The following is a 23,814-nucleotide window of genomic DNA, read 5'->3' as shown; positions in this document are numbered from 1 at the left end:
ACATTTACTAGATCGCTACACACTATTTAGCTGTTTTGTCGCTTTATATTGCTAGTATTAATAAAAGATAAAGCCGTGTGTTGTATCAAATTGTCAGTTTATTGTCAACTACACAAGCAAAGGTGTCCATATGGAATCACACAATGTGACAATGTCATTGTTTTTGAAATGATGACTCTTCATTTAGCACCTTAAATGTTCGATTATAGATTATTTATACACACTCATACAAAAAAATGTCCTCCTGTATATCTATAAGTCATGTGTCACTGGTTCGTTTACAGTCTCCACAACCATCATGGAGGCCACCAGAGGGCGACTTCTCCCCTCTGGTGTTAGACTCAAAAAAAAAAAAAAAAAAAAAAAATTGTGCTGGGTGAATAATGGTAACTCTACATGTAGACTATGTATGAAGTACCACTTTAGTGTTACCTACATGTACTGTTATAGCCCATTACCAACATGATGCTCTCCCCAAAAGTTATTTAGCCAGCCTAAGTCATCACTAAAGACTTTATCTGACTTTTGGACCGATTTGCTTTTTCACATTAGAGTTTTATTTATATAGAAATTGTTATATACATAAATGTTCATTATCAAACATGATGTCTATGTACCAAGAGTGTAAAAAATCCAAAATTGTAAAAGTAAGGCACTCAATTCAATAGTACATGTTTGCTGCTGTGTATGTTTTAGGATTTTATCCTTTCAAGTACGCACTGACGGCCCGGTAGTGTTTAACTGTGGACTGCGCTTTTGGGCAGTTCTGAGTAGTGGCTTCTAGGGCTGAAATAAAAATAAAAACTGAGCAGAGCAGCTTAAAAACAGGCGCTTGAAAGCACTGCCTGAAAATATTAAACATAGTTTACATGGTATAAAATCTAGCTGAATAGCACTTATTAGTAAATATTTTGCTTCAAATATACGCAACTCATTCTATATGAGCTGCATTTTACCTTGACCTTGTTTTAACCCTGTTTTTACCAAATTCTTTACTTTTTTTTAAACAAGTGCCCTAAATGTTGAAGGCCCTTGTTAGAACCAGAAGTATGTGGGAACCGTACACTTCACATGAACATCCTTTTTACACAATACAAAAACACTACATGACATCCACAAAGAACTCGCTGGGGTTGCCCATAGCCAAGTGGAAGGACTGGCGAGATGCGGTCAGTTCTGGAGGTACAGAGCCCAGGTCACGTGTAGGGGGTGCTCCAGGAGGTCCTCCTGGGGTGGAGGATGGCGGTGGGGGTAAGGCTGGGTGCATGGAGGCTGTGGGCATCTGCTGTGCATGGGGAAGAGCGTGTGCTGTTGCCATGGCAGGATGGGGATGCTGAGGTACCATCATCACCATCATGGGGTTGTAGGGTAAGATGCCCGGTGGGTACGGGGACATGTGGGGTGCCTGGGGGATACGGTGGTGGTGTGAGGAGCGCTGTGAGGTGTGGCTGTGTTCACTGGGAGCAGCTGATCCATGACCTCGCCTTATGCTGCTACGTGTCGAGTATTCAGATTCACTGCCACTGCCCGAACGGGAGTCTCCACAACCATCAGGGAGGCCACTAGAGGGTGACTTCTCCCCCCCACCAATGGTGCTGCCAGGGCCCTTACTGCTGCGCCGCCGCTCTCCCTCACTTCTAGTCGATCCACTGCTTCGACTACCTGAATATATGCAAAAAATATATATATATATTTTTTTAAACAAACAAGCTATGAGGGAAGAGAGATTTAGTAAAATATTTTCATATCACATTTTCATATCACATTATGCACATAGTGCAAAATTTGCATTACCTTCACTGTGCTGGCTGCCGGTGCTGCCCGGGGCGTAGCTGTAGCTGGTGAGCTCATGGTAGGGTGGGGGCTGGCTGGAGTACGGGTGTGTGGGGTACGGCTGATAGGGGAACGTGTGCATCATGGGCCAGGGGGAGGCCCCAGGAAGAGGCAGGGGGGCCAGGGTGTCCTGATCTGAGGCTCCACTAGAGCCATCATTGTCATTTAGTGACAGGTTTGCCATGTCTGCAGAAAGAAAAGAGGTATTATAGCATACCTACACTATTTTAGATGTGTAGAGGGGTAAAATCATTTAAATCTAGTTCATTTAGTAACCCAAGTGACTGCTAGTCAACACTCACAGTTCTCACAGTCACTCAAGTCTCCAAAGACGTAGTAACATTGTTCAGAGAAGGTAATCTTGTTGACAGTGTGTCGAATAAAGCCTGCCTTCAGGAGATTGCTGGCATATTTTCTGGCTTCACGGCGATCTGTGAATCCTTCAATGTGGTGGAAAAGCCATTCCACTACATCTGACCCTGTATCAAAGACAAATACATTGCAGTGGTTCGTTACCGTCTTCAAGGACAATACACGCCCCCCATTAAAAATGGACACACTGAAAAATGTGTAGTTTTTGCATAATTACACTTCTTGATTCAGACAGGTGACTCCAATTCAACAGATGTTTGCAGTCCAAACAGGCTCTTCTGTTAACACTAGATTTTTTTTTCACTGCTACCAGTCACACGGTTTTAATTTAGGCAACATAATGGCTGCCCTTCAAAACTGAGCCATAAGAATGATCATGTGGCTTATGCTGACATGTTTTCACAAGTTTCCTACCAAGGAAAGCGTTGGGGATAGTGATTTTCAGCCACATTCGGTCCCTGACCTCCAAACCAGACTCTGGAGATGCCATTGCTTTGGCAACTGATGCCATATCAGAATGGAGCGATAAGTTGAAGTCATCAAAACCTATAAAAGGGACAAAACTGTTAATGTCCAGATAAAAAATGAAATCAATCTTAAGTTTAAAAGTATGTATTTTGTCACCAAATAAGTTTACTCTGTTTTGTTTTTTCTATCAGCTGTTAAATGACAAATTTTGTAGAGATATGCTTACGTTCTGTCTCTGTGACAGAGGAGGAGGAGGTGATGGTGCTGAGGGAGGAGCTGCCTGGGTAGGGGGGGTAGGCCCCAGTCATGGCCACAGAATGACTGACCCACGCTGCAGGATCTATGGGCCGGATTGGTTCATCTGCACATGTGAAGCGAATATACTGTTATAAAGCATGCTGTTGCCTTTAAGAGAGGAGGTGCATCATATCTACTTACTGCGTGGCAGAGTGAAGTAACCTTGTGGAGAGGGGTCCCAGCACTTGGCCACTGTGAGAATAATGGGTCTAGGGAATAAAATGATTATAAATTAATGATCATAAAGTAAACAAACATCTTTAATGCTTTCCAATTCACACACAGATGCTTACCCTGGTTTGTGCACAATCTCCCTCAGAACACGCACAGCATCGTCATTACTCATATTCTCAAAGTTGATATCATTGACCTGAGCACAGTGGCGTGGGTTAGATATAAAGATAATCATCAGTACAGGCTAAAAAGTACCATCAGATCGTACCTGTAATAACATGTCCCCAGGCTCAATGCGTCCATCTGCAGCCACAGCTCCTCCCTTCATGATCGAGCCAATGTAGATGCCCCCATCTCCCCTTTCATTGCTCTGACCAACAATGCTGATTCCAAGGAAGTTGTACTTTTCTATATTTGGTAAAAGTAGTTTGAATGAATACCAATACTTCAGTTATGTAGTAAAAAGTAAAGACAAGAGATGTACACATACCCATATTAAGAGTTACAGTGATTATGTTCAAAGACATTGTTGAGTCTGTCACACTACTGAAGGAAGAGGCCTGGATAAAACAAATAAATAATAATAAAAAATCATGTTTATAATAATTTCTAACAAGTAGGAAAATATCTTGTTTACTAACTCTTTCTAAACGTGGAGGGCGCTGTTTCCTACGTCTGCGGTGCCGCTTAAGAAGCCGCGAGGCTGTGCTTTGCTCTGTTGCACTGCTGAACCTAAAAAAAAATGTATTGTTTTTAGAAAGTTGCCAAGTTCTGACCACATAATATATTTTATAGTTTTAATTTCATCCTCCACTCAGCCGTACCTGCTCATGGTATCATCGTCGTCAGAGTCACAGAAGCTTGTAGTTTCCAGTTCACTGCTCATCATTGTGCTTGAGCTCTCATATCCCGCTAGGTGGCGCTCCATTCGACTTTGCCCATTCATCCGGGGTCCTATGAGACCAAGAAAAAACATTGCTTACATGTTTGTTCAAGTCAGTGTTTACATTCTTTTCGATCACAAATATTCCTAGGTTATTTTCTTTTCCAAAAATCCTGATATGTGCAATGTTTAGAAGTTGGAAACAAGTCAAATCATGTAAAAGTGGTTTAGCAGCTCTGCACTGACCGTGTTGATCCATGCTCTCTCTGTGCCGTGGCCGCTCTCTCCTAAATGAAACTACAGACTCTGTTTCAGTCTGGTCGTCCAATGTCTCCACACTGCCTGTTGCATTTGGGCTAGAAATATACAAAAATAAACCATTATACACCTTATTTTTCAGTCATTATCATAAAAAAAAAATCATAGTATCAAAGGGATATGCCATGATTCATACAAGCAACTAAGAAATGTAAATGAGACACTGACCTAATTTCTCTTATTAAATCACAACTGCTGCATGGAAAAATAACTGGCTGTGACCACACAGCACATATTTCAGTTGGTTTAGAGGGCTCAAGGCTAATTGTGTAAAATGTAAAAATGATTAGAATGTGCATCTGAAAGAAAATGCCTGAGTTCAAACCGTGTGTGTGAACTCCAGTTTAACTCTATCTGAACTCCAGACAACATACTTCTTAGGGACGGAAAGATGTTAAGTACTTAAAAATGATTGATTCTAGTTTGCCTAAGGCTCAAATTACGAGCTGGGGTACCTGATTTTCAAACTGTGAGACTAGTTGGATGGATTTAAATACCTACTTCCTCCTTTTGCAAACTCTTTAGCGCCTCACTAATATCCACAAGCATTAATTCTGCACGCATTAGAACAGCTTTTGTCAGATGGCGAAGAGAAACTTTGCCATCAAAATCAAGCCAAAGCACAGTCAATCAAATCTGATTTTTTCAGACTTTAAAAGATAAGACTAATTTTAGATTTGATAACAGGCACGTATCTGGCAATTTCGCACCAAAATTGACTTGAAACACAATGCATAGGGTTGGCTCTTATATAATTATCCTCTGACTGTTCTTTTACCTTCCTCTGTGCCTCCTTGAGCCCTTTGTTTAAGTAGCAAGACTGACCAAATAAGCAAGCTGGAGTGTCAGGGGGTCAGAAGGCTTAGTCCATAATTTAGATTACACTGAAAATATTTAGCTTGTTTGCAGAGGCAGTTAATAAGGGCAGCTTTGGTCAGTATTAATGAGCCAACATTCTCTTGCTCGCTTTTTGCTGTAGTGTGTGTCCGAGGATGAAATATTACATAAAACAAAATGTAGTGTGGTGTGTTATTCTTACTGGAAGGAGGGGGGTCTGGAGTCTCCGATGCCCCCTGTTCTTTCGACTGGGGGCGGGGGCAGCGGAGGGGGCGGGGGCGAGGGCTGTGGGGGTGTTTCCACAGTAGGGACTACTGGCACTGGCACATCTCCGCCCGGGCCATCCGACGATACCAACTACAACAAACAAACACACCTATTACTATGAAGTTGTTTTGGGCAATTGGAGAGACATGGGAGGTTGAAGTTAGAGGCAAGAATACAGTTAAGATGTCAGTTACCCGAAGACTCAAAACACTAGTCTTTTCAGAGGGATGCCTCACGGGCAAACTGAAACGCTATCCCACACTTAACCTGCCTCTGCTCATTACGTGACAAAAAGACCCGCAAACGCAAATGCACGCACACAATAACACCCAAAGACAATTAAGCTCAAAACTATTCAGGATAAAGTTACTCCAAATATAAGGGGCACATAGGAGGGAGAGAGTGAAGGAGAGAGGGGGAGAGAGAGAGAGAGAGGAAGGGAGAAAGGGAAAAAGAGAGGAAGGGAAAAACAGATCACTGCTTTTCTCTTTATTATTGTGCCAAAATGTACTTCACACGTGATTCTATCGGACGACAAATCTTCACCACATTTATTATGGACTGTTGAAGTCATTCTCTCCACAGTGGTCCATGCTAGACTGTCCTCTCCCTCTCCTCGTCTCCTCTAATGGGTGAGCAACGACCAAACTGCGCCTTTTGGGACTGGAATTGGCACACAGATCACATATCAGTCCCCCTGGTGGTGCACGCGCTTTGTTCCAACTTCTTTTTTTTTTTAAATGCCGTTTCTTCGTCTTATGCACTTAACAGATGCTCTTTGCTTCCAACCTGCCGATCTGGGCCAAGTGGAGTCGTTTTTGTGTGTATTCTAATGCAGCCTGCGGAGTGTGGGGTGGGGCTGGTTGTTCGCAGGGCCTTTGGGAGACATTGGAAGTAGGTGAACTGTACCTTCAAGCTTACTGTAACTGTGGAGGCTGTGTGGTTTACAGCTGCAGTATCCATTAACACAGTGCAACCCTATCTACAGTGAGAAACTTCCCTCTGCCTTTGTTTGGCAAAAACCATTTAGCAACACAAACCCCGTCTCCCCGATTACTACAATGCAACAATATACAAGATGATGTAACCAGGCCCAAACGTCAAGAATAACTTCAAATACACGAGTAATTTAATTTAAGCTATTGTGATGATCTGATATTATTGTTGTTCTTGTAACTGTACATGTTGTTGTTAATGTAACTGCTTTTGTATGTGACACTTAGTTGCTAAGCAGACAAGTTGACGTGAAGATTGTATTCATCAGTTACTGGTATCTTTTTTTCGAGACTGGCTCTAGTGAGGTGAGACTTCTGTTGTTTTGCTCTTGTTTTGGCGTGGGTATGGCCTATAGTAGCCCTTATTTTCAGAAAATAAAGCAGAAGAAATTTGGCCTGTTTTCTTACACCAGAACGCTACAATATAAAACAGTTCTGACAAAATGAAAAGGAGGAAAAAAAACATTCAGAGTAATATCACAACAGGGATTCAGTGCTTTTTTTTGTATAAGGTCTCTTCTCCAATTGTTCAACCGCTATTGTGCTCTATTGTGAGTTAGGATCAAATTGTAATCATGACTTAAGGCTTGTATTATTATTATTATTTTGTTGCCTTCCAGCTCACCCACCCGTAATCGCAATTACATTTTACTTTGTAGTCGAAATATGGCATCAGTGCTTTATGCGCTTAACATTCTTCAGCTAATAAACAAGTTATCTTTCCTCTGTACATAATCTTCATTTTTCCAAATACTCACCCATGACACCACTCTTCCGTTGAAACATGGCAGCTTGGCAGTGTCATCTGAGATCTCCTCTTTGACCACTCTGAAACACAAATGCGGAGAGTGAGATGCGGGAGGCACATTACAGCTGTGTGTGGGGCCAGCTCAAAGCATGTCCGCTTCAACTGGAACTAAGAGGTTTACATTACACTCACACGGCATGAAATATGGAGGTTCGTTATGAAAACACTGCATCAAAAGTGAGGCATCGTTCACACAGATTAAATCAATGCGCCTTCACCGGTTTGTTCATTAGAGTTAGATCCATTACATGTGTTGGGCATTACAAGGGTGAGGGTTCAACGCCAAAAGGCACAAATTCTGTCCAGAGACAACCTGGATAAACGCACTATGCTTCTGACAGTCTATTAACCAGATAGTATCGTTCCACTTTTTCAGTACCTGGCAACTTTTTCAGTTCATACAATTTTTTTTCAGTCAGTACTAAAATATTTGATTGTTAGAACCTTTGCTTTCCTCAGATACCAAAGAAGTGCCATTCAATTACAACCCACTATACCTCACTGTTGCCAGAGAGATAAAATTGTTAGCTTCTATATTCAAAGGTGGTATACTTTTTGTATCGTTTTTATTTTGCAGCGCTGTAAGGAGTCTGGATAACTGACACTCAGGGTTTTGAACCAGGATCAGGATTACCGTAATGTGCGTATTTACGGTTAACGGGGAGGAAACATGCAAATTCCACACAAAAAAGGCCCAACCTGAGAATCAAAATCGGGACCTTCCTGCTGTGAGATGAGAACAGTGTTGATGCGATGCTAAAATTTTAAACTTGATTTTGATACTAAGGAATAGACTCAATACCCATTACTGTACCACAATGAAGATAAAACGTGCTCCCATTTTAGTAACAGCATGTCATTTTCATACACAAAATAGCAGGACTTCTCATAGTTTTGATGAAGCTCAAAATGACACCAAAACTGTTCAGGAAAGCTAAAATTGTGTTCTGTTAATGTGCCTTTGCTCATATTGATACTTGCTTAAATGCGTAACTAGTTTTGATATTAGTTTTAGTATTGACTAGCATCCAATTCTTGGTACTTTTGACAGCCCTAGGTGAGAGAGCTAGTCACTGTCTTCAGTGTTGCCATAGCATTTGTCCCCACATCAGTTTTTTTCTGGGTCTTATTCTCCCTTCAGTCCTTGGCCAGACCACAGCTCAAGTGCAGCAGAGAGGACACTTTAAAAACACTTGGTTCTTCCTCTTCCAACATTTCACCTCCTCCTCTTTCCTCTGTCACTCCCTTCTCTCCCCCTCTCCATCACTCTCTCTCTCATCTAGTTTTCCTGTGGAGGGCATGGCTCCTCTGGGCTCCTCCAAAGCAGCTGTTTTGTGGCCGAGCATTACATATTACTGGAGTGTTGTGGTTGGGGCTTATTAGAGCTACTGTTACCAAAAACACTTGCTTGGTCTAATTTAGTAACTTGTTTTGAGAGTGAGATAACAAACGTCTTCTGTGACTGTAAATAAGCTCATTCTGGAGTAGGGATGTCAAAGTATCGAAAATCCGATACTAAAACTAGTATTAAAACTAGATACTCATTCGATACTAAAAAAGTGTCAAATTCATGGGACAGAAATGCATCTTTCCTGAATACATTTAGAATGATCTTGAGCTGCACCAGAACAAGTATAAGACACATAGACTAGTATAGACCCATGAACCACTACAGAACATACCTGGACGACTGAGGGATTACACAGATATAAGACTGCATGGTAAAATAAAATAATATTATTTGATGTTGAAAATCACATATTGTCTAAAGATCTTTTTTAATTATCATTGTGGCATCGGAATCAGTATCGAGTCCATTCCTTAGTATCGCAATGGAGTTTGAAATTTTAGTATCGTGACAACACTATTCTGGAGACGTATTATATCAAGTAAGCAGCAGCAGCCATTTTGACACAAACTGAACTGAAATCCATGTCTCCTCACCTCATTTCTAACCTCTGCCACAGCCTTTCTAACAGTTCATCTTCCAAGCGCTTTGATTTGACCAACACAGACCGCGCTAACTATGCACCAAGACACCACTTCCTCTCTCGCAGACGGCAGCAAATGGCCCTGGTCCTGGCTGGAGCTGGTGGAGCTGGTTTGGGTCTCCCCCCTCTCTGCGCCACACACAGGCCGGGCCGACAGCTGGCCGCGTACCAGGGCAAATGAAAACACATACTATTACACAGCACTCTCCTGGGTCGCTCCCCCTCAGTGATTGGACAGCTGACCCAGAGCTATGTTTGAAATTTTTCATCGGAGCTCAGTTGGAGATTTTCAAATATGATTGCAAGTGTGATCCCAGGCTTTTGATTTATTTATTTATTTATAGATAGAACAATTATTTTTGGGGGTCAATATTTATCATGGGTTCTTCTTCTTTGTACTGGTGGGGAACCGTTTCTTCTTTTTTCTGTTGATTTGAGCTGCAGAAGGCTGAATAAATTACTTCTATGACTCATTAAGTGTTTCATATATAGCAGCTCATGCTCATAGTTTATAGAGTTTAGATTTCATTTTACATGCAACTAGAAATCTGTTTATATCCATGTTCTCTTTGTATTAAAGTCAAATACAACTTTCCCAAAGATAAAGATTATTGTATCTGTGCACCATGCAATACATATTTTCAATTAAAATTAGGACACACGTGGTGCCCCAGTGCTGAAAAGAAATTGTATGTCTGGTAAAAAAAAAAAAAGAAAAAAAAAATATATATATATATATATATATATGCTAGCTTCTGTACTAGGCAGGTTCCGCTTATAAAGCAATTATCATCATTGGGAAAACAATTCACAGTTGCATTAGACTGTTGAGGATTACGGGCAGCATACTTAAGTGAGGCATTTAGAGTGGTTCATCAAAGTCAGCGGACTACCTCCACAGAGAAACCCCATGTGCCTAATGCCATGCAGAGCTCCACTCATGTAAATGAAGAGTCTTTCAGGTTAACAAAGGCTTCTGCAGACACAACTACATTATCTGCTACTTTACTGGCAAAAGCCCCCACACCAGACACATAATTGAGGAGGGCATTGTCAGGTAAAACGGTATAGATGGTTGGGCCAAAGTAGCACCCCCTTGCAAAAAAGTTTGACCTAACCTATTTCACCTACTGATGAATGTGTTGTGTCTTAAAATAAGAACAGAAAATGTAAAATGAAGAGTTTTGTAGCAGTGTTGGGGTTGATATAGTTTCCGACAGTGTAATCCAAATAGCCAAAACATCAGCTTTAACACGTATCGAGTGTACAATGCCTTTAGCAGAAGGCCAGTGGATTACACCGGGTGAACAGACCACAGACGTGCGCCTTCCTGCACTGGAGACTTCAGATGGAGAAGAGGCGAGGGCTCTTTCTGGAAGAGTGTGCTGGGAAAAGGGGGAGAAGACGCAGGGACTGAAAGGATGGCTGCCAGGCCAAAGTGTTAAAGAGCGGAGACAAAACCCTGGCTTCACTCCCAAGAGAAAGAAAGCCCGGATTTCACAAGATGATGGACTGAAGGGAGGAGCGAGGGAGAGAGGGTGAGGATTAGGGTAAAGAAAAGCAGCAGGGACGGGGAATGCCTCTCATTGTAATGATGAGGTCTCCACAGAAATGTCTCAGGAAGCATACCTCAATATTAATAGAAACATCTGCTTATTAGTCATCTCTTGTCCGGATAATGTGCAGATTAGGGATGGGCCTGCTGTAGCAGAACCTTGTTTTTACATGTTCTACTCAAATGTCCCTTCTTATGGGTCAAACTGTGCGCAGGTCAGTCACAAGACTGGGTTGCATGACAACAGGCATGTATTCATTTAAGAGTGTGTTTAGTACTTAGCGTGCATTTTCAGTGGGGAGTTGCTCAGCCAGGCTGACCTGAACAAACAGTCCCCACTAGGTACACCGTGGTTTTATCATGTTAAACCTTTGTTTCACACGTGTATATGACACGGTGCTTGTAAATGTGAAAAGGTAATTCTCTTTTTGCACAATTTGTATTTTGAAAGTGATGCTTTCATATTTTCCTGCAAAATAAAAGTCATTTCAGCTTACCCAAAGTCTTGGTCCATAGACTTGAAAAAGAATTTGTAGTTTGGCTTGTTCAACACTTGTTTAAAATCCAGCAAAGTGATGTTTTCGGCAGCAATTGGAATCTTCACCAAATACGGCGTTTCCTCTTCGTCGATATGATAAATAATTTTGGTTTCGGCCATTTCCACGGTTGCTTTTTTACAAGTTACCACGAGAAACAAACTAAGTAGCGAGGTAGCGTTAACTTTGTTGGATGTGCTAGCGGCTAGGTGGCTAACGAGACGGCAGAGGTGAAACGATGATGGCCACTGAGATTTTCGGTCCGAGCCAGCGCACGTAAAAGTGCAAAGAAAACCCCGTTAAACTTACAAACCGGCTTCAAAAACTGCAAAAATCGCGTAGACCCCTTACCGAGGGGCGAAAACCGACGGGCACGCTACATTCACACGACCTAACTACCGACAACTTTTCCCCCAACAAAAACATAGAGGAGGGGGTCTGAAAACTTTTCACCACTTTTTGCGAGCCAACGCGGCGTGTGACGTCAGACGTAACCCCCCTCCTTACGTAGCCCCCTCACTGCATTAATTAGCTTTATTACACTTTAATTAGTTGCTGTGATTTTACAGCGGTTTTACTTTGTCAAATAATGTCATGTGTTTGGCTAATATATGTCTCTTAACTTAATTTTGTGTCCTTCATTAGCTGGCCTAAACATGTTGCCTTTAAAATATAAAACATACTTTTTGAGCCATTGTGGAATTTGTAGTAACTATCGTAATATTATTAATTATTACCGTAGTCATAATAATAATAATAATAATAAATTACTATTATTAGTAGTAGTAGTAGTAGTAGTAGTAGTAGTAGTAGTAGTAGTAGTAGTAGTGGTAGTAATAGTCGTAGTAGTAGTAGTAGTAGTATTTAGTAATAAATGACTAAATCTCTAAACTTTGTAACTGTTGTGTTTGTGTCAAATATTGAAAAGAGTAAATTGGCTTTATGAGAAAAAACTTTTATTACAAATTTATCCGCTAGAGGGAGCTGCTATCTCTTTTTATGATTGCCAATATACAAGCTCCCAGCTGTGACAATGCTAAAGTTTTCTGTTGAAGAAATGTGGGCCAAACACCACTCCAATCACACAGATGATCACAAACAGGACCCAAAAGAGCACAGCCAGCACCTGCACCCAGAGCAGAGTCCTCCTGCTCTGCTGCATGGCCTCCTCCTCCCCCATCAGACCAGGGGCTCTCCCATATGGCCTGTCTGGGTGCATCTGCTGCACCCTGAGGCTCACAGTGGGTAGGATGATGTAGCGGGCATCACAGTCCTCCCCTTCTAGAGACAACACCACTCTCTGGGTCACTGTGGCTAAACGTGTGGCTATGGTACCAGGCAGTCTAAAGGGTATATGGGGCAGGCGGGCAAGTATGCGGGAGTTACAGGGGAGAGAGTGGGCATCTCCGCTCTCGAGGGGGGTGAGGTGACGACAGAGCGGACAGGGGATGGCGGGTGGGCAGTGAGGGTCCCCGGGCACAAGGGAGCACAGCTGGATTCTGTGCAGACACTCAGTGCAAAAGATGTGCAGACATTCCAGCATACGAGGGCATTTGTGGTACAGGTTGTACTCCTGGTAGCAGATGGGGCACTCCGCATCCGAATGCTCCCCGGGCAAAGAGGGTGCAGGGTCCTCTGGGTGAGGACTCACTTTTGCTGTTGGTGTAGAAGGAGCCATGATGTTTGTTTTTGTCAATCTGCAGCAAGAAAAAAATAGATTAGGTTTGTCATAACACAAAAAAATATTCGAAATAGTCTATACTAATTTCGATACACAAAGACACTTCTTTTTTTCTTTTTTACCAAAATATGAAGCATTTTTCAAAACAAAAAAAACTCTTAAAAGGTTATGTTGGCTTTTAGTAAATGCAGAGATTACACTCAACCCAAGGGATGCTGTTTTGTTTTTTCTTAAGTTTTATGAACAAATTCCACAGCACATGAGTCATAGCAATTGCACACAGACATCTACAGTCTCGCCCCCCCCAGGTCGGTGTCTGCCTGGTGTGCGCTGACCTATGGTACACTCCGAGCAGGAAGCAAAGCCATAATGAGGTAGTAAAGCTGTAAATGAAAGCAATAAGTAATGCATAATAAGATATATGTGTGTGTATGGAAGTGTGGGATTTTAAACTGGAAAGAGTTTGCCAGAAAAATACAAAATAACAATAGGGTAATCATATATGCTTATCATTTCTAATAGCCTATAGAACAAGAAGTGTTGGGCCAAATGTGTTAGGCTGCAATAATACAAAAAGTAATGAATATCAAATACTGCTATGAGAGGTGGATGACTCAGTTTTGTTACTTAAATAAAAGTACAGATACCGAAGCAAAAAAAATACTCAAGTAAAAGTAAAAAATATCACATGACTTAATGTACTTAAGTAAAAGTACTACAATGTACTTAAAAAGTATTTTGCACAGATTTTGAGAGCTAATAAAGCGCCAGAAGTAGTGATTTTGGTAAAAAAAAAAAAAAAAAAAAAAAGATTTGTGCTGAATAGTTGAATTAGCTAAACTACAAACATGTTAAAAAAATAAACTCCTCTGCCTTTTCTGCAGGTCTCAAACAATAATAAAAAAACACTTGGACTTTTCAGTCCTTTTAAAAGTATGGTTGAGTAGAAAGTACATGATCTCAAATGTTGTGGAGCAAAAAGTATCCACTGAAAAATGTTCTCAAGTAAAGTTCAGATGCCGAATATTTTACTTTGTTATGCTCCACCACTGACTGCTACTGCAATTGCTACTAATAAGCCTCAGACTAGTCCACCAAGTGCACTTCTGTCTGTACTACTTCTATCACTACCATCAAACATCAGCTTGCTTTCCTTGCATTCCAATTTTTACATTTATTTATTTATCTTTTTCTGAATAGGCCTGCTTGATTTTCAACTACTAAATATATCAAGTAATATCAAAAATGTAATTTGAACATTTTTGTGTTACGTCCCACATGGCGAACGACTGTCAGTAGATGAGTCTCCATTGTTGCCACAGTGCATCAAATAATTGTGCAATCTCATAAAACCATAAATTAACCCTACATGCCCTTGTTTTGCATCGGCAGAAATGTACACCCCAGTTATGCTTTAATAAAAATAGCCTAGTTGTATCTATGTAGGCCAGCAACTGAGTGAGACAGCAGACAGGGAGGGAGCTGGCATCGTTCCAACATGACGGAGATTCACTTACCCACTGGTCTCCCCTTCGATCGCCCAAGTCTGACACAAGCACTTTCTATTGATCCTCCATGTTACAGATGTGGTTTGGGTATCGTCTTTACTGGACTGATATTGTCTTGTTTTTTACTTCACCTGATTTCCCTCGTCTCTGTCACCCCCCTCGAGACATGTCCGCGCTTTGTCAAGCAGTAATTAAACCCCTGGTGATGTCGAGGTAACCAGGAGACTCAGCAGACAAATGACATGTTACAAAGCATCCACAATCTTGTCACTTCTGCCTGTGAGTGCGTATTAGACATACAAGTCAACATGTTATGGTTTGAAGTTTGCATATACCTGTAATTACAATCATTATACGATTTATCTCTATGCTTAGGCTTTTCATGCAATAATGGGTTTTAGTGTCACTTTTGTGGTGGAAGGTCGGGCACTTGTTTGTCTCAATAGTGATATTGTTTTGCCTGGAAAGTCCTACAGTACGACTGTTTTTCAAGATATATTTCAGCCACAAAATTCGTGAGTTTAATGCCATATTGTGGAAAATTTAAACTGTTACCTTCTCAAAAACATACCTAGACTTGCGTTTTGTTTCATTCACACATAAACCTTTATTATATATACATCTCCAAAGCTCATAATACTCTGTTCCACCCTGTGATGTCATTATGTGGTAATTATCAAGTTAACAGCTACCTTTTACCTTTAGTTCAGTAGAGATTGGTAATTCCAGGGCTGAAATTCTCTGAATGATTCTAGAAGGAAGTAATGGAGTTTTAAAACACAGGGGAGCACTTCCTGTATTACCACATGACATCATAAGGTAGAACAGAGTGTTTTCAGTTTCAGAGAAGAACCCAGTCTAAATGAACAGATTTTATGTGTTAAACATGTGTGAATGAAACAAAATACAACTCCAGGTATGTTTGTGATGAGGAAACAACATTATAACACTATCTCAAAATAGTGTCATACGGGCCCTTTAAGGTAATACAATAACATTTCTGTTGGGAAAGTGGCAGTTCCATAGTGCACCATTAACTGTCTAGGAAGTTAGTTTGTTTATTTGATTATTTATTTAACAGTGCAGTAATTAATAGGCTAAAGCAGGGGTAGGCAAAGTTATTGACACACGGGCCACAATGGGTTCTAAAATTTGACTGAGGGGCCGGGCCAGGATATATATGCATATATTACATTAGAGATTTGGCCTGTAACATGTAGTAAAGCATGAATATGCAAGGCTCGTTGTATGTAAATTGTTTTCTAAATGCATTCTTTTAAAAACTCGCCTTCAGAGAATTTAATTTAAATGCCAGAAAAAAAACTTACCTTGGTACTGTGATGGGACTTCGGTGAAAAAATATTTTGTTGTCCACTTCGTGTTGAACACTCAGCGCTCACTATCCACTTTTCTTTTCTTTGATAAGCAAATTTTTGCAGAAGGGCTGATAAGAGAATAAAACAATACTACAAGGTTGATGTAGCTGAAGTGTGCCATAATTTGGTCAGGTTCGGTGGGCCAGATTAATAAACCCAACGGGCCGTATCTGGCCCCCGGGCTGTAGACAAGACTAAAGACAAGACACTGCCTTGTTTACATGCACACCAAAATCCGATTAGAATCTTATTTCTGGACCTTTAAAATAATGTGATTGACATGAAAAACCACAAAATCTGATTATGCGTAATCAGAGGGGCCATGGTCAGAAAGAAATCAGATGATTTTGCTATTTATCTCATAATAATCAAATCTGGAGTCCACATGTAACCAATGCTAACATAGATCACGGTTTCATTAGATTAGCAAATAAATGTATTATATAATATTTTGACATGAAATAAATACTAGTTAAACTCATTCAAATAGATATTGGCACATCGGAAAGAGCAGTTGCAGCCTAAATAAGATCAGGTAGGCTGGATTTGACCAAAATAGCATCATTAATTCAAAATCAACAAACAAAAGCTATCTGAGTCATGTTTTCTTTAAATAATTTCTTTGAAACTATGGTGCCTGTCTGGACTTGTCTGATCTAGTAATATTTTCCATTGGTTTATCTCAAATTACATTTCCGGCTTATCTTAAAATGACAGGAAGGATCTTACATGGACATACCTGTATTAACTTGCTTTTTGGCAGAAGCAAACAGGTGCGAGGTAACCACAGACTGTGTTGGGTCTAAAAGACCCAACATCCCTTAATTTGATATTTTAAGCCTGATCAGGTGTAACTCCACTGTTTGTTTTACTCAATTCTTCCTATAAGAAAAAAAATAATACAATATCCCTTTTAATGATAGCTGAAATGTACAGTTTGTCTATATAAACAAAAAAATTGTTTTGATCAAGGTGTGACTTGCGAGCACACCTTTAATTATCCCATTGAAAGTGAAACCTGCTTTCTTATGAAAACTACAGCGTCATAATCATAACTAACCATTATCATGTTTATTGCAAACAGCACTGAAGTGTTATGTTGTATTGACACAGATGATAAAAGGCATTAGTTCAGTCATGGACATTATAATATCTATTCAAATAGTTGAGGCTTGAATTGTCAATATTTTTTGTACAGCATAAAAATACTGTTTGTTTTTGGGGGGGGTTTTTACCAGTTGTTGTTGGGTAATTTTTGTGGGTTATTTTCAGAGAATTGGGTTGTTTTTGGCATATATAATGATTTTCCCACCTTCATCTGGTCTACCCAGTGGTCTGGGTCAAATTCTCTCAAACAACCCAGCTAACTGGGTCAAATACAGACTGTCCTTGGCAGCCATTATCCACCTCTTGTCATACTCCAGAAAAAATACTGATAAAGGTATTTGTACATATATTATTACTATATCTGTGTGATTTTATCTGAAACTTTGCACAATGCGATCATTTTGTCCCAGTTAATGTCACTAAATATTTGACCCTCTGACTCCTGATGCCTCACACGATAAAAGTAACTGTAGTTCATTTTGGCTTTGAATTTTTCTTAGATAAATCCACGGTATCTGTGTTCGGCTTCACATTTCAGCAGACACACTACTTGTAAATGCTACTATCTCTCTGCTCCCACAGAGGAGTCTCCTGAGACTGAAGTGTTCACTGCTCCAGAATCTCAACACTCAGGCTTCTGTCACTTCAGCAAGTTACAACAAGAACAAACTACAACATGGACAGCTGTGATGCTCATTTTACTGTTGAATTAATACTCTACTGTTTATGGCCTGACATGTTTTAAATTCAATTGTTTATTTTAAAATGTTTTTGTTTTTTTTATAAATGTTTCTTAAATAGCACTGTGGATGTCATTACATTAAACCCATTCACTGGGTAGAATTAATCCAGCAGGAGTTAAATACAAATAATAACCCAAACGTCTGGGTCAGAAAAACCCAGAGTTTGAGCGGTGTATTATTTGACACAGGTTGGTTTATTTTTAATATGTAATATTACAATGTCTGATTACTGCTCAGAAGGAGGTTTTACAGTAATGGAGACACTTCCCAAACAGTAGTTCTAATATTACAAGCTCACTTTTTATCCAAACCTAAAAAAAGATTTTGACAAGAGCCACAGGTCTTACTGTAACATCAATCCAGATGGAATAATCGGGAAAGGCATAAAAAAGTTATCACAAAACAGCAGGATACTGGGTGAAACAACAGTAACAGCAGCACACACGCACCACACACAGGAGGCCAGTGATTGTTGGTAGAACTGAGCGGAAATCCCCATGAAAGGACTGAGGGCTGAGGTTACTGATAGTAGAGAGAGGAAGTCTACGTCACAAACTCACATCAGTGTACACACGCACGCACGCACCCCCCCCCCCCACACACACACACCCCACACACGCGCGCACACACATACACACACACACAGCAAATAGACTATTCTCATATGACTATTCTCAAATGCCAAATTTGAACACTAATTTGGACGTAGCCCTTGTTATATAGGCTCCAACCTGTGATTGTAATGGTAGGTCTTTTAAATGTAGACGTGTCCTGTATCATCCTACTTTAAACTGAGAAGTGTATAAGATCACGTTACACCAGCATAGATTGACTATTGACCATTAAGAATTAGCCTAGTTGTTTTTTTATGAAGACTCACTGTCTATGACCGAGGCTCTGATTCACCTCACGAAGTTAATGTTTACTGACTTGTGCTGGGATGTCCTGCAGCTGGATCAGCCCGCCATGTGACGTGTACAAGACTGAGCTGTGACTCACACTTTTTGTCAAAGATAAAGGAGAAGACTTGGCAAACAGTCAGTTCCACCCACTTATCCGTCCACACCGCCTATATATAAAAGTGGTAGGAGTTCCCAATGTTGATTCAAACGTTTCACCGACCTGATGAAAAGGGACATGTACACGGAGCTGGAGTGCGCTATTTGTTACCTGCGCTACAACGCAGGGCGGCGGTGTCCTCGTGAGCTCCACTGTAAACACACCTTCTGCGAGAGCTGTCTGCTGGCGCTGTCCCGGGCTCTGGCGCTCAGCGAGGCGCACCGGCCCGACAAGGACACGGCGATAGTCTGCCCGCTGTGCCGACACACCACCTCCATCTCCGGCGAAGAACAGATCAGAGCCGAGCTGAGGGTGGACGAGTGCGCCATGGAGCAGCTGATAGTCACCGGGGTCCTCCTGGAAACGGAGGAGGAGGAACCGGAGGAGGGCAGTCAAGACCTAGAGGAAGAGAGCACTCCGTCTGAGGACACAGGCGAAGACACAGGCGAGGACAGAGACCCGTCAGAGGGCCAAAACAGAGGCACGCTTCGGCGGACTTTGAGGAAAGTTTGGAAGAAAATTATTGGGAAAAACGCGCGACAGATCGGATATGACTCCACAGGTTGGTTCTAGCCTTAAACTGCTTAGGTTAAAATATGTGAATAGAATACGCAATATACTAAGGATTGAGTTAAGGCTAAATGTAGCCTAGGCCACTTAAAGAATCACCTGTTGTATAAGGTGTTGGACAGTCAGAACAGGCCTACAGTTTATCTTAATGGAACTATAGACCCTATATCATTCATTTTTTTTATTTGATACAATCATATAAAATATGAATGTTCTTTCTTTTGCAGATATGTCCAGTGATGACATGAGGAACTTCGCCTTGATGGCCTGCTACATGTTCTGACCTTCTCAGACTCTGACTCTTGAACAGTGTCACCCTGTATGTGACTCTCTCTTAGCCCTATAGGTTTTGTTGGACACACTGTGAATGACTGGTATAGCAAGTCAGCAAGACTACTGACCAGGCTTACTGTCAAAAAGAAAACTTTGTTTGTTAAATTATATTATGCACATGTGAATTTACAATGTCTTTTTTTATTATTGTTTATTTAACTTTATATATTTAAGAAATCAATAAATAATAAGTTATTTTACTGTCTGTGTTCTAATTCATTTGAAATGTCATTTTTATAATAACAATTAAAAACAATAATACTATATTCTAGAAAATAAAGTGCAGTAATCCTTGACACAGTGCAGAAAGTGTGCTACCTGGTTTGGCAAACAGGTGATCAGCATTGTCCCCAATCACTCAATCAGTGGCAGTGTCTTCAGTGTGGACAGATTGTCTGACAGATCACCACCACAACTTAGTTTTCTTGGCTGATATAACCTGGGAGACAACATGTCAGCTTTTCTCTTTTCAAGGTAAAACAAAATTATTGTCTTGGAATTTTTTTTATATCCCTTTTGCAAACTCCTCCATATGAGACTGTACTCCCTTTCTTTGTAGGGTGTCTTTCGTCATTGTGCTACCCTGTGCAGCTGTTGTGTCATTTATCATAAGTTCACATGCTGCAAAGGGTAAGATTTCTGTCTCTACATTAATCTAAGCTGCTGGTTTGCAAGTGGAGATTCCCAAACTCAAGTTTATTCAGGATTAACCAGTTGAGAACGAAATAATGAATTTCTACTGTTTAAAGTGTTGCTGTTAGTACAGTTCATTTGTCAACATGACATTTTTAGATTGTTTCTAGATTTTGGCTAATGGAAAAAAATGCAACTAGACAGTCAGTTGAGCAAGTGTCAAGACCAGAAGAAAATACACAAAGTGGATAATACATTTTCTGATCAGTTTTACAATGGTCTTGATATATTTCAGAACTACATAATAGTCTTGAAGAAACTACCATAATTTTGTGTAAAAAAAAATTCCATTTGAGTATAGTGACAACATCTGTAGCCTATTTTTATATATATGTGCTGGTAGCTTATTGATATGGTAACACGTTTTCTTATGTTTGCAGCCTATGCCACCATTGCCCCATTAGACAGTGGGGTGGATCTGAGCTTGAGGTCATACAAGCGTTTCAGTCCGCTGTCGTCTGAACCGGGAAATCTACCTGGGACAGTCCCTGAAACTGCACAGAACCGGAAGGCTCCTAATAGAGATGCTCAATCAGTGTCCTTTTTTAGGCAAGTTTATCTCCAGTCAAACTCGCCTCAAAAAGGACACTCAAATTACAGTCCAAACTCTCAACACAACCAGCCCAACTTTGAGGGAATGACTCAAGTTCAAGGAGGTCAACATTTGGGTGGAGTAAAGCCAGCAAGTGGCACATTCACTCACTTAGACCCACCCAGATTCAACCGTAACACTTTCTTTCAGAGCCAAAATGGTGGAGTGTCTGGGTTTGTTGCCCCTAACAATGGCAATTCTCAGTCTTGGCTCTCACCAACTCTCAGGAAATCGCTACAACAGGAGAGGCCCCTCCCTCCAAGTGCTTCACAAGTTCAAAAAGTGTATGATTATGATCAAATTCCCAGAAGTGGCCCGTCAGCATTGCCTGAAAGCAGAAGTGAAAAAATATTTGACTGGCAATCCCCTTATAGCTCCCCTATGTCATTCAGGAGAAGTGGATATTGGAGTTCACAAAACAATGCAAACAGAGACCGTACAGAGGGACATGCTAGAACAAGTGGCATCCCGTTAAACAAACCTCCCAGTTTTTTAAATGGAAGGTCTTCTCTTTTTCCATCAGAAAGCATCAGTTTAGACTCGAGTGAGTTTAAGCCTGAGAAAATGACATCACCCATCACCACGCACACTTCCCAGGACAAGTTCCCACACAACAGCAATGTGAAGACCAGCTACAGAAGAGTCCAGTCTTACCTTCTCCGGAATATCCCCCACACTACAAATGCACCCAAGGGAGTAAACATCCAAAATTCCCAACACAGTGATTATAGCGGTCAAGATTTTAGTCACCAAACCAGATCTAATTCTATGTTGTTACACAATGAAAATAAGTTCAGCGGACATATTGGTGATGCAATGAAGTATGACCCAGTGTCTATTATTTATAGGGTTCCAAAAATGGATACATTAACCTCTCATGAAGACCCAAACAGTGCTAAAAGAAATGCTAAAGATGCTAAAAGTGGTCTAGTGGGCACAGGAAGGCCCAAGAATCCTTTTGAGAATGTACAACCAAAAGAAAGGTTAAATCCTAGTTCAGGGCTTGCAATTTGGCCAGTTTTGAAGAAAAGTAGTGCGCCATCTATTGATTCAAAAGATGCCAATTCTGAAGCAAGGAGTTTTGCTTTTGTGCGTCCATCCATGTTGCAAAAGTACAGTTTTGGGCAAAGGTTAACAGGTCCAGAGAAGACTTCTAGACATTTTTCTTCAGAATTTTTAGATTCCACAACTCCCAAGTCATCGTCTTTGCAAGATTATGGATCTGCATTGGATTTTACTTTAGATCACTATGGATCTAAAGTGAAAAATCATTTTAAATCTGGAGCTGTCAGTAATGTTGACCTCGATGAACAAAAGATTGATAGTAAACCACATGCAAAATCAGCAGACATCTTAAAATTGGTCACACTGACAAGAATAAAGCCCCAGTCTAAATTACTTACACATGGAACGGCTTTAGCGCCATTTAACAGGCAGTACAAGCAGAGGAAAGTCAAAGATAAGGAGTTTAAAGCAATTACGTATGATGATATTATTGGAAGTGCTTCTTTTAGTAGCGTCACACCTGCAAAAAGAGTCACAAGCAATGGCAATTTTGAAAAAACAGAAACAACCATACAAAAGAAGTCTGTGGACTACTTTGCAGATGTGATGCATGTGAATGGAAAGGCAAATACAAGTAATATAAATGCCACTGAGGACCATTTGGTTGGTGGAGAAGAGTTTTATTTTAAAGAAGAAGCAGAGACTGAAGAAGAGACTGAATCTGGGGAATCAGATTTGAGTGTGAGTGAAAAGGAAAGTGAAGCCAAAAGAGTCCCTCATGGGCTGTCGTCTGATCCTGAAGAGAATATAGAAAGTGACAGTTTGTTGGAGATGCATTATCTCCGCACGTCGACTGGAAACGTCTCCTTCCAGTCATTAAATCTGAACCTATAATCAATTTAATAAAACCTATTACCTAAACCCATTTTGTGTTCTGGGATTTCCTCCGCAGGTTTTAACTTGATCTAAATCAGTGCTTCTCAAACGGCGGTCCCTCACTCACTCACACTTAATTTAGAGTCAATTTAAATACATTTTTGTCTTCCTTTGGGTTAGGTGTTGTTTGAAACTAGTATTGTGATTGTGTAGTCTTGATAGATTTGCTTTAGTCATAGTTTAAACCTTGAATTATCCTGTTGAATATTTCCTTAGGTGAAAAGTTTGAGTACTACTGATTTAAATACAAAAGCCCGGTTGTAACATTCACTGACACTCACGAAACTGGTATGGTAAACCATACTGTACTGAGTGTGATTGGCTGTAGTAAGTACAATAGGTTTATATTTCCAAATAGAAAGACATATTTATGGTGCAGTAGTATTCATTTGATATCTACTGTATGTATACATTCCACTGCAGGCCTTATGTCTCCTATGGCAGAACTTCCTCCATAAATCATTTCTGTTGTACAGCATACTTCACCAATGACCTCGTGTCATGTGGAAATGGTGACCTCTGCTCTTGTATGGTTAAGCTCTTGGGGGAAAAATGACAGTAAAAAAGTCAGATCTTGAGATAAAGGCTGAGAGAACTCAACAAGGTCAGAGAGGGAAGACCATTCTCCCACAATTGCAGTGATTTGCATAATTTCAATGTTAAGAATAAAGTAGAAAAGTAGTGGAGAAGGTCACACTTGAGGCTTTTTATAAACTCATCGTATTCCCATTTCTTGTGTCCCAATTCCCAGACAGAGGCCACCAAGTTTGTATGGCTGACACACATTTTCCATTCTGGACATTTCCATGTAGGTCTATAAGGAATAACTGTGAAAGCAAATGGAGGGCTATACCATGGAAATATAATATGCTGGTCT

At 40.6% G+C, this 23,814-nt stretch overlaps 4 protein-coding genes across 4 annotated transcripts; 2 read left to right on the top strand and 2 right to left on the bottom strand.

The window, feature by feature from the left end:
• Positions 1 to 80: 80 nt before the first annotated feature.
• On the bottom strand, positions 81 to 11,814 carry dvl2 (dishevelled segment polarity protein 2). The gene is made up of 15 exons (XM_033983531.2): positions 11,296 to 11,814; positions 7,203 to 7,272; positions 5,385 to 5,539; positions 4,274 to 4,383; positions 3,969 to 4,098; positions 3,786 to 3,876; positions 3,635 to 3,704; positions 3,413 to 3,552; positions 3,264 to 3,340; positions 3,112 to 3,179; positions 2,900 to 3,034; positions 2,620 to 2,751; positions 2,136 to 2,312; positions 1,795 to 2,019; positions 81 to 1,662 (listed from the first exon to the last, which is right to left on the bottom strand). Exons 1-15 carry the CDS (start codon positions 11,454 to 11,456, stop codon positions 1,103 to 1,105), a joined length of 2,301 nt encoding a protein of 766 aa, XP_033839422.1. The 5' UTR covers positions 11,457 to 11,814; the 3' UTR covers positions 81 to 1,102.
• A 459-nt stretch (positions 11,815 to 12,273) lies between these two features.
• Positions 12,274 to 13,017, bottom strand: si:ch73-335l21.2 (RING finger domain-containing protein). Its single transcript, XM_033983817.2, has one exon. The coding sequence runs from the start codon at positions 13,010 to 13,012 to the stop codon at positions 12,371 to 12,373; it is 642 nt and encodes a 213-aa protein (XP_033839708.1). The 5' UTR covers positions 13,013 to 13,017; the 3' UTR covers positions 12,274 to 12,370.
• Positions 13,018 to 18,770: 5,753 nt separating this feature from the next.
• On the top strand, positions 18,771 to 19,824 carry si:ch73-335l21.4 (E3 ubiquitin-protein ligase-like). Its single transcript, XM_033983360.2, has 2 exons — positions 18,771 to 19,370; positions 19,606 to 19,824. Exons 1-2 carry the CDS (start codon positions 18,875 to 18,877, stop codon positions 19,659 to 19,661), a joined length of 552 nt encoding a protein of 183 aa, XP_033839251.1. The 5' UTR covers positions 18,771 to 18,874; the 3' UTR covers positions 19,662 to 19,824.
• Positions 19,825 to 20,068: 244 nt separating this feature from the next.
• Positions 20,069 to 22,895, top strand: LOC129457143 (uncharacterized). The gene is made up of 4 exons (XM_055229243.1): positions 20,069 to 20,185; positions 20,271 to 20,341; positions 20,785 to 21,432; positions 21,520 to 22,895. The coding sequence occupies exons 1-4, from the start codon at positions 20,163 to 20,165 to the stop codon at positions 22,893 to 22,895; spliced, it is 2,118 nt and encodes a 705-aa protein (XP_055085218.1). The 5' UTR covers positions 20,069 to 20,162.
• The last annotated feature ends 919 nt before the right edge of the window (positions 22,896 to 23,814 follow it).

Source organism: Periophthalmus magnuspinnatus, chromosome 18 (assembly GCF_009829125.3).
Source record: "Periophthalmus magnuspinnatus isolate fPerMag1 chromosome 18, fPerMag1.2.pri, whole genome shotgun sequence".
In the NCBI taxonomy this organism is placed as follows: Eukaryota; Metazoa; Chordata; class Actinopteri; order Gobiiformes; family Gobiidae; genus Periophthalmus; species Periophthalmus magnuspinnatus.
Note: the sequence above shows the minus strand (reverse complement) of the source record. Positions and strands in the feature narration are given on the sequence as shown.

What these genes read in the sequence shown, in the direction of transcription:
- si:ch73-335l21.4 (XM_033983360.2), top strand. Translation starts at nt 18,875, where the DNA reads ATGAAAAGGGACATGTACACGGAGCTGGAGTGCGCTATTTGTTACCTG. An exon ending in GATCGGATATGACTCCACAG is followed by an intron (nt 19,371 to 19,605) that starts GTTGGTTCTAGC and finishes TTTCTTTTGCAG; the next exon opens with ATATGTCCAGTGATGACATG.
- LOC129457143 (XM_055229243.1), top strand. Translation starts at nt 20,163, where the DNA reads ATGTCAGCTTTTCTCTTTTCAAG. An exon ending in TCAGCTTTTCTCTTTTCAAG is followed by an intron (nt 20,186 to 20,270) that starts GTAAAACAAAAT and finishes CTTTCTTTGTAG; the next exon opens with GGTGTCTTTCGTCATTGTGC. An exon ending in AAACAATGCAAACAGAGACC is followed by an intron (nt 21,433 to 21,519) that starts GTACAGAGGGAC and finishes TTTTTCCATCAG; the next exon opens with AAAGCATCAGTTTAGACTCG.
- si:ch73-335l21.2 (XM_033983817.2), bottom strand. Translation starts at nt 13,012, where the DNA reads ATGGCTCCTTCTACACCAACAGCAAAAGTGAGTCCTCACCCAGAGGAC.
- dvl2 (XM_033983531.2), bottom strand. Translation starts at nt 11,456, where the DNA reads ATGGCCGAAACCAAAATTATTTATCATATCGACGAAGAGGAAACGCCG. An exon ending in TCTATGGACCAAGACTTTGG is followed by an intron (nt 7,273 to 11,295) that starts GTAAGCTGAAAT and finishes TTTGTGTTTCAG; the next exon opens with AGTGGTCAAAGAGGAGATCT. An exon ending in GACGATGATACCATGAGCAG is followed by an intron (nt 3,877 to 3,968) that starts GTACGGCTGAGT and finishes ATTTTTTTTTAG; the next exon opens with GTTCAGCAGTGCAACAGAGC.